Source organism: Gymnoscopelus braueri (assembly GCF_963280865.1).
Source record: "Gymnoscopelus braueri genome assembly, chromosome: 4".
Taxonomy (NCBI): domain Eukaryota; kingdom Metazoa; phylum Chordata; class Actinopteri; order Myctophiformes; family Myctophidae; genus Gymnoscopelus; species Gymnoscopelus braueri.
In genome coordinates this window covers 44910449-44920775 of record NC_137605.1, presented here as the reverse complement: position 1 = coordinate 44920775, position 10327 = coordinate 44910449, and the positions used below count along the sequence as shown (strand labels likewise).

The following is a 10327-nucleotide window of genomic DNA, read 5'->3' as shown; positions in this document are numbered from 1 at the left end:
ATACAATTATAAGAAATAATAGAAGTCTGCACACTGTAACTTAACAAGAAGCTCCCAGTCAAGGCTTTATTTGTAGATTAACGTTTCGACACAAGGTCTTCTTCATTCTGAAGAAGATGACGTTCTGAAGAAGATGACATTCTGAAGAAGATGACATTCCGAAGAAGATGACTTCATTCTGAAGAAGACCTTGTGTCGAAACGTTAATCAGCAAATAAAGCCTTGACTGGGAGCTTCTTGTAAAGTTACAGTGTTCTATTATTTCTTATATTAATCCACTGTTGGTCCTGCACCTGCCGTCCAGCGGATGTGTTTAATTTTTTTCTAAATGTATACAACTACCACTCCATTGGGAAATGTCACCACAAATCTCCCCACTTTTCTAACATGTTCTATAAATGCTTTGTGTTGTCTGGTGGCGAGACCCCACATACTGCCACAGTTCAGGGTCATTTTCCTCACTGCGTAACCGTATGTTTCACTGTATCACCAACCCGTGCCTTTTTCAGTCACACGTTGGTGCAGTTAGTGGAGGCCGCCGTGTCCACCTTGCTGCGGATCTCCTTGATGTCATTGAGCGGGGAGTCGGTGGTGCCAATCTGGCACTTGAACACCTGCTTGTAGGCCTTCCTGAAGTTCTCCGACAGGAAGGCGTAGATGACCGGGTTGACGGAGGAGTTGCTGTAAGCCAAACAGTGGGCGGCCACCCGCAGCACGAACGAGGCCTGGGTGAGCGGGAAGGTCCCGAACTCCACCCACAGGTGGACGATGTGGTGAGGCAACCAGGACAGGCAGAACACCACCACCACCACCAGTACCGTCTGAGCTGTCTGCGGGGGTGAAAGAGGGGAAAAGGAGGAAGGGAGACAGAGGGAGGGGAGTGTCTGAATTATCATACAGTACACTATAAATGTTTTTTTTTACACACAGTCAGTGCTCTCAAGGACAGAAATGGTACATCCAACTCATAATGATCAGAATCCTGAGAGGATATTTACAGTAATTAGTAGGCAAAATTATTTGGAGGAGGAGAGAGAGTGTTTGTGTCGTGTTTGTGGCTGGCGTGGCTGCACTGAGCCATTAAGGCCAGTGTTGCCAAATCTGTTTATTATAAGCGACTTTGGGCTTGTTTTTCTGTAAAGTAGCTTGTAAACATTAGGGGTCCTTGGCATGAAAATGTTATAGAACCACTGCTCTAAAACAACAGTGCGTCGGCTGCCAGAAATAGCAGATGTACAAGATCGACACCTCGGTATGCATTACACAACCGCGGTATAGCCTACATTACACAACCGCGGTATGGCGGTATTGCCGTCCCAGCCCTATTGATCACCACCATGTGAGCCCTGGATCTGTGCTGTTCTTACTCCTGTATGTCGACCGTAACATGCAACATAAATGTGTGCAGTTTATATAAATGACGCAACTTGAGACATTGAGTCAATGAGCAAATTGATGAAATGTGTTTACCCTGCCATACTGTTAATAAACCAAGGCTTAAAGCTACAGCTGATAAGTGTCATGAAAAAAAGCCAATTACACACTCCGTGATCTGCTGTCTCTCTCCTCTGCATTCCTGTAGAAGGCTGGTCTCCAGCTGACTTAATTAGACCACAACAGCGAAAAACTCTGTGGAGCCTTGAAATCCATTAGAAATGTGGTTGTTGGCCTTCCCAGCTATCACATTTAAAGGGAAGATCTGAGAGATAAATGCATGGTGTCACAACGACTCCACAGCTTGGCTGTCACCACGCAGGTTAATCACTTCAAATCACATAACTGTTGTCAGCGTGGTTAATAACATATGGAGTCTGGAGGGCAGAGGGGGTGACGATGAAGAAAGAGAGACGGGAAGAACGATGAAGGGGTGTCAATGCGTGTCAGGCTGCTGTATCTAAGCAAACAGCTTCAAACAAGTATGCGCGCACACACACACACACACACACACACACACACACACACACACACACGCACACACACACACACACACACACGCGCGCACACACACACACACACACACACACACACACACACACACACAAAGGGGCGGCGGCATTTAAAGTTCCCACAGTTGTGTGGGAGGAAGGATGTTGAGAGGGCAATGTTTTGTTTGGCTAGCGCTAGCTGTAAGAACACCCTCATAACTTCACCTTAAACCCTAGAGAGTCTTTAGTTATCCCAACAGTCATATTCATATATATAAATAGACAGAGGATGCCTTCATGTTGCGCAAATATATATATACATATATATATATATATTTGCGCAACATGAAGGCATCCTACCGTACCGTATACATACATACATTATATATATTTTTACTTACTCAGACTTAAAACATAAGCAACATGAAGACATCCTGTGTCTAAGTACTTAAAGGACGACTTCACCCATTTTCAAACTATCTTCATACAATAGATCCTCACTAATGCTCCTGATAAAGTTGTGTAATTTTTCGTCGTTAGGTCGATTTTTTTTTTCTCTTCAAGATTTGTTTTATTTATTTTGTATTAAAGCGAGAACAATGCCTTCCATTATAGCATGCAAACAGGAATAGAAAGCCTGTAGTTTCTATTATCTTGGATTCCCCATAGATGATGTCACTGGTACGCTGGTTTCTGAACTGTCCACAGCCCTCCTCTGAGACACAGAGTCAGAGTGAATAGACAAAAATTGTGCCATATTATCATGAGCATTAGTGAGGACCTATTATATGAAGTTGTTGAAAATTGTAGGTTGGAAATGGGTGAAGTCGCCCTTTAACATCTCCTACTCACATTTAAATGGCATGAGCAAGGGAATATGTTGAATCATCATGACTTATCTCTTTGGTACAAAATATATTGATCGTTGGCATCCTTGAAGCTAAAACTAATTTAAAAGTTTCATTCATTCATTCATTTATCTTGATCTAGTTGAGATGTATGTTTGAGTGTAGGAATCCTGATGTTTTAATGTTTTCATTAAAATAAATGCTGCAACTCGTGGTGGACTTATAGTGATACATCCGAACAGCTTCAGACAGGCATGGTGAAATATTCTTTTTCATGACCATCCATCTAGAGAGCCTTGTAGCTCACTGTGTTAAAGTCCATCTGTTCAGACTTGTGAGAAATAGATAAACCTTTATTGATCGCCGAAAGGGATAATCAGGATGGAGGATGGAACTCTTCAACCTAATAACTAACTCCCGGAGGTGGAAAGTAACTAAGTACATTTACTCAAGTACTGGACACTTTACTGGAGTATTTCTAATTTTCAAATATTTTACTTTTACTCCACTACAATTATTTGAAAACTTTAGTTACTATTTACTTTGTAGATTTGAATTATCATTACAAAACACACATTAACCACTTATTTAAACTTTGGCTATTTGAAAATAGCAGATCCACGAGCTTGTACAGTAGATCTGCCATTTTCAAAATGTTTTAATACATTTTATACATTATGATACCTTCTGAAACAGGACTGCATAATGAGTACTTTTACTTGATGCCAAACTTTTGTACTTTTACTCAAGTACATTTTGATCACCGGACTTTTACTTGTAACAGAGTGTTTCTACATTGCAGTATTGATACTTTTACTTAATTTTGAAAAATGTAGTACTTTTTCCACCCCTGCTAACTCCTTAACCTGCACTACACATCCATAAAAATTTGTTGGCTGTCAATTAATCAAATCAAATTCCCCCCTCTCCCTTTAATTCCCTCAGGTGATAAGCCCCCCCCCCTCGTCCTGGACAATTAGATTGTTAATTAGATTGTTCTCATTAATCAATGGCTTATCAAATCGTCACAACATTTACATTTTGAATATGGTACATCAGTCTTGGCCGGATCTGCAAGCAGAGCTTTGGGTGGTATTATAGCAAAAACTAAACAGCTGGGTGATCTGGGATATGCTGCCTACTCCAAATTATTTCACACTTGTGTCTGCCCTGTCATGGACTATATGGCTGGGATATGGGGGTTAAACACAAATATGAAAGGACAAATGGTCCAGAATAGGGCTATACGGTATTTCCTTGGAGTACATAAATTTGCACCTGTATTGGCAATAACAGGAGACATGGGATGGGAGGCATGTGAAATCAGATGGAAAGGCAGCATGGTAGCTTTATGGAATAGACTAATCAAAATGCCAGAGAATAGAGTTGCCAAGAAAATCTTTAATTGGGATGTCTCGATAAAAGGTGCATGGGCAAGTACAGTAGAGGATACACTTCTGAGGGCTGGGTTGCTTAACCATTTTCAAAATAACAGCATTGCAAACATCTCTGTGGTGAAGGAGAAACTTTATGGTTTGTATCAGAGCAAATGGTCACAGGATATATTGTATAAACCAAAACTTAGAACATTTGTTATGTTAAAAAGCTGTTATGTTAAAGAAAAATATGTTAGTGCTCCATTGTCCAAAAGACAAAGATCTCTTTGTGCCCAACTCCGTTCTGGGATCCTGCCCCTGCACCTTGAGACTGGTAGGTATAGAGGAGTAGTGGAAGAGGAGAGGGTTTGTGTTTATTGTGATATTGCGGATATTGAGAGTGAGTTCCATTTTGTTTTTTATTGCCCTTTGTATCATGACCTGCGTCAAAAATTATTTAAGAGGTGTAGAAACCCGGATTTAATTTGGTTGGATGACGCACAGAGACTTACATGGATTTTTGAGCACAGGATATTTGCACTTGCGGAGTATCTGGAAGGGGCCTGGGACAGACGGGCAAAAAGAACATACCTGTGAAGTGTAATTTATTTTATTTTATTTTTGTTTTGTTTTGGGTGTTTGCCAAACGTTTTCCTTTGTGCAGTGTTCTATGAAGAGAACTTGATATTGTTTATTTATGTTTTGGTGTCTAATAATCCCGTAAGGGATGGGTCTTTTTGACAAGACACGAAAATAAAAATTCATTCATTCATTCATTCATTCATTCATTCACAACAAACTTTTTAGACAACAAGCGTGACTCAGCTTCAAGTGTTTGTGTGTGTGTGTGTGTGTGTGTGTGTGTGCGTGCGTGCGTGCGTGCGTGCGTGCGTGCGTGCGTGCGTGCGTGCGTGCGTGCGTGCGTGCGTGCGTGCGTGCGTGCGTGCGTGCGCGCCTTTGTGCGTGTGCGCGTGCGTGTGTGTGTGAAAGCTGTCTTACTCTGGTGATACAGTGTGTGCTTGGCGCTGATAAGAAGATCTGGTTGCAGAAGTGCAGAGAATGTACGCTTGTTTCCCCAGCTGTCTGTCTGTCCCTGACGAAGCATTTCACCTAACGAGTTCCACACGGACCTTCCAAGGCCATACGACTGGAGAGCTCACATATATGATCAATGAATAATTGATCAACAAAAACCCTGCCCCTGCCCTTGTGCCCTTGAGTGTTTTATATTATGCAGTTGTCCTCTTTGATATTCATCTTCTATGAGACACACACACAGCCTTTACTAATGTATCATGTACACTGCAGACAAGAAACAAATGGAGCTTGGACATTTTATTTTGAATATTTGCAATCGATTCAGCTTTGTTATTATAGGGCTGCAACAATCGATTATGTTCTAAGCGATTATTCTACTGATTACTTTTATTTTTTTAAGTCAAATAATCTACAGAGTGTATTTTTATATTGTTTTTTATACTGTATGAATCAACACATTCTAATAACCACTTAAGCTTTGTCACACAACAGTGTCAAACATTGTGATCTACAAGCTCACAACTCGTCTCATAATGACTTGTTGTGAGCATGCAGATCAGCCATTGTCACTATTTTCAACGTTTTTGAAACTTTTTATTTTCTTTCTTTTTTGTTTAGGTTTAAAAAGTCTTTAATTCCCTTAAATTGTCACTTCACTGTCATCTGGGAACCCCCCCAAAAAATCATGTGTGGACCCCCCTGGGGGTCCCGACCCACAGGTTGAGAACCACTGATTTATAGTACAATTATTAGCAATGATATATTGGACAAACTGTTTATTGTAGACACACACTGCATGGTGACAATTTATCCAATAAAGCTGCCGGTGTGTTTCTTTCATTTCCTTTTTTGCACCAGTTTACGACGTGTTAATATACACACAAATGATTGAATGCTAAGCGCACTTAGGTGTTAAGTGCCTTCCCTCAATTTCCTCCATGGAAAATAGTCCTACTGAATGACTGACACATTATGGCAAATTTATTATTACTGGTGAATTATAACAGGATAAACAGAGACATAATATTTCAGTCACTAATCAAAGGGCCAACGGCAGATTACTGGCAGAAGGCGTGCGCGCGCGCGTGTTTGTGTGCGTGCGTTCGTGTGCAGTGTTGGTTACCTACTATGTAGGCTGTGAAATGTAGTGGTTGTTACGAGCTCTGCTGTAATAATCAATTTGATTACTTTGCAGTGAGTGCTTCTGTGAAAACTGTGAGACAAACACTTCCCTTTTGTCAGCCTGCCGCCACATGTTGAATGTTCAATGGATCTTCATTAACCTTCATTCAGCTTTGTCCCTTTCCCTGGATCATCTCATTGACCCACGTGGTTATGTAATATGTTTTTCAATAACCTTACAAGATGTGATGATGATGCATTGACTAGAGGGTGAGAGAGAGCGAGAGAGAGAGAGAGAGAGAGGAGAGAGGAGAGAGAGAGAGAGAGAGAGAGAGAGAGAGAGAGAGAGAGAGAGAGAGAGAGAGGGGAGAGAGGGGGGAGAGAGAGAGGGGAGGAGAGAGAGAGAGAGAGAGAGAGAGAGAGAGAGAGAGAGAGAGAGAGAGAGAGAGAGAGAGAGAGACAGGCGCCCCTAACCCTTAGGTGCCCAGTCTCTTATTTATGAAAGTGTAAAAAAAAACAGGTCCATGATCCACTGGAGATTTGACAACCATTCGGTGTAAGGGTGGGACAATATGAAAATTACACGACACGATTATTATGGCAAAAATAATTGCGATTAACGATATTATCGCGATAATCAAAATATGCTTAAAACTTAAAATGGCAATTTAGTTAAACACTTCAACCCCCCAGCATCCCTATTCTGGGGGGAACGTTCAACAAAAAATATTTTTGGTGAATTGATTTGTGTGGAGTGAAATAAGAGCGTACCAAATGCTCTTTACAATTTCTGTTTTATCAAGTAAAGAGAGGATTTAAGGGGGTGCAGAATTTGCAGCGCAACAAAAGCATCATCTTCAGCTTCATCCTATAGTGTGTGACGGAGGACAATTTCACCAAAATCTCCACCATATGATTATTGTGAAAAAAATAGTTATCACGATAGACGATGATAACGATGATCGTCCCATCCCCTAGTGCAGAGTGTGCAACAAGGATCAAGTTGAAGTTGAAGCTTGCAGTTTTTTTAAATTAGAATCACCATCATCATTTTCACAGATGTGGATGTTGTTGGCAGTGGTGTAAAGTAACTAAGTACATTTACTCAAGTACTGTACTTAAGTTAAAAAAAAAATGTGTTTTTTACTCTTACTGGAGTATTTCCAATTTTCAGTACTTTTACTTCTACTCCACTACATCTCAGAGGCAAATATTGTACTTTTACTCCACTACAATTATTTGAAAACTTTAGTTACTAGTTACTTTGTAGATTTTTATTATTATTTTAAAAAATACAGTAACCCACTTCAGCCCTCTATACATTTCGGCCATTTGAAAATAGCTGATCTACAAGCTCACAATATGTCGCGATGCAATGCATTGTGAGCTTGTAGATCCGCTATTTTCAAAAGATTTTTATAACATTTGAAAACTTGTGAAATGGGACATTCTGCATAGTGGAGTACTTTCTACTTTTGGTACTTTAAGTTCATTTTGATACCAATTACTTTTGTACATTTACTCAAGTAAATTTTGAATTCACTAGCATGTCCATAAGCTCACACTTTTATGTATTCTTGAGCATATTAAGCATAGTGTCTAGATTCTACGTTCACGTTTGTTACTTATCAAATTATTCATCAGAATAATTGTCATATTCCCATCTAGTTACTCATTCATCTTGTTAATCCTATGTTTATCAAAATGTACAGTTGGCATGTTTAAATACATACCTTTTTCTTTGATGCCTCTGACTTTTTCGACACGTGTCTTAGCTTTTTTGTGCATGTGATTTAAAACCTGCAACAAGCACAGACAAAACAAGCATTACTGGACAAATAAAAGACACTTTGTAACCAGGTGAACAATTTTGGGTAATCGAAAGTAGGCTTGTATATCAGGGGTCTTCAACGTTTTTTTCAGCCCAAGGACCCCTTAGCTGAGAGAGAGATGAAGCAGGGACCCCCCCCACTATTGTATAAAGTTGTGTTATATTTCATAGATGCATCCATACAATATAACACAATTTTGCTATCAGTGTTGAGTAAATTAATTTCAGACATTTAACCACTTAAACCCTCAATACTTAGTAAACTTGACCTTTGGCTCTGTACTTGGTTTGCTCCTTTTCCCCCCTCTACACCAAACCTCTTTGCCAAGAATAGCCGATCTACAAGCTCACAACGCCTCGCAATGCCTTGTAGATCTGCTATTTTTTGCTAAAGTTCTCCTCAGAATAGGGATCCTAGGGGTTCAAGTGGTTAAAAACATTGTTTTAAATCCTACCACACAAAGATTTGGCAACCCCCCTGCAGTAACTCTGAGGACCCCCTAGCTAGGGGGTCACGGACCCCCTGTTGAAGACCCCTGCAAGTGTCTATTACAGGGGTAGGCAACCTTATAGGCACGGGTGCCAACATTGGCACAGGGGAGGGTGATCACTGGCATAAGGTGTGAGGGAGAGGATTTTTTCTTTTTAAATAAAATATTTGAAAAAATGTAGTCAATTAAATTAAGTCCCCTCACATCTGTATGCAAATTACATCCTGCACATAATTCTACATTCATTCAAACTCTGAAGTCTGACTATTTCCAACTGATCTGTTGGAAATATTTTATCTTGAGGTGTTATAATAATTCAATAATGTTGATATGGCATAACTGACTATAAAGATTAAAAACATATACAAACATGGCACTTCATGTCAAAAAGGTTGTCTATTATCTTACCTTTGCATAACAGAAGGAGATCAGCAGCAGAGGCAGCACGTAACCAAACACAAAGGTGCACACCACGTAGATCTTCTTCTGGTTCTGATCGGGCCACCCTTCCCAGCAATAGGTGTGGTTCCCCCTCTTAAAGATGTTCTGGTAGTACATGATGGGCGCGGCCATGGCCAGGGACAGTATCCAGATGACCACCACGCCGATGAACGCGTGCTTGGCCACGCGGATGGACGAGGACTTTCGCGAGTGCACGATGGCGACGTAGCGGTCCACGGACATGGCGCTCAGCGTGAAGATGCTCACCAGCATGGACACGGTGAAGAAGTAGTGGATGAACTTGCAGATGAAGGCGCCCAGCACCCACGTCGGCAGCATGTAGATGGTGGACTGGAAGGGGATGCAGAAGAGGAGGTAGGAGAGGTCCGCGATGCTCAGGTTGAGGATGAAGATGTTGGTGGTGGATCTGGGTTTCCCGGGCTTGTTTCGCGCCAGCACCGTGATCACCATGCTGTTCCCCACCACGCCGAGCGTGAAGATGATGCCGAACACCAGCAGCGTGATGAAGTTGTCCGTGCCGATGCCGAATAAGAGCTTCTCCTCCTCCTCGTCCGTTCTGCTGAGGTTCCATGGTGGTTGATCCTCTTCGTAGGGAAGAACCACAACACCACCACCGAACTCTGATGAGTTCATTGTGATTTTCTCTGAAGGACAACTTCTTCAGACGTGGAGGATCTCACCAGATCCGTGCGTAAAATCGCATGGCACGATCGCGACGCGCACGCCTGCACTCATGACATAGCTATATTATAATCCTCCAGGCGTTCTGATCGATGTGATATTTCATGGCAAGTTTTTCCCCCACAACCTTAGGCTATAATGTTATATTTTCCACACATAGGCAAAAAAGAAAAAAGAAAAACACGTTTCCATAGCTGATCCGAGACCTCTTGGATTAATCTATAAGCTTATTTGTCCCATATTCGATATTGTTTGTATAAAAATTCTAAACAGATGTCTAAGGTAATACTTTCTTTCTGTTTATCCAAAGTCCTTTGCTTTAAGCTATATTGTTGAATACTTCAGCTCACTGTGAGCACCTGATGCATTCTGCACTGATACTTGCTGCTGAATGGATGAGAATGATCTTCGCCTCCAGTTCCCTCATATTATAGGAGAGAGGAGGGGATGGGCTGTTGTAACGTCAGCAGCACCCTATGACCGCCCAACTTAAGACAAGACATGTGTGGTGGCTAATACACAAAATATAGAACTCCAAGTTTGTTTACACCAG

General features: G+C 41.3%; 1 protein-coding gene across 1 annotated transcript; it reads right to left on the bottom strand.

Annotated features, from left to right (window-relative positions):
- Positions 1-509: 509 nt before the first annotated feature.
- LOC308084443 (galanin receptor type 1-like) lies at positions 510-10039 on the bottom strand (the record flags this gene model as incomplete). Its single annotated transcript, XM_080427102.1, is given in 4 exon segments — positions 510-830; positions 8043-8090; positions 8092-8109; positions 9040-10039. Coding segments are annotated over 4 exon segments (1074 nt in total). The 5' UTR covers positions 9727-10039.
- Positions 10040-10327: the final 288 nt, after the last annotated feature.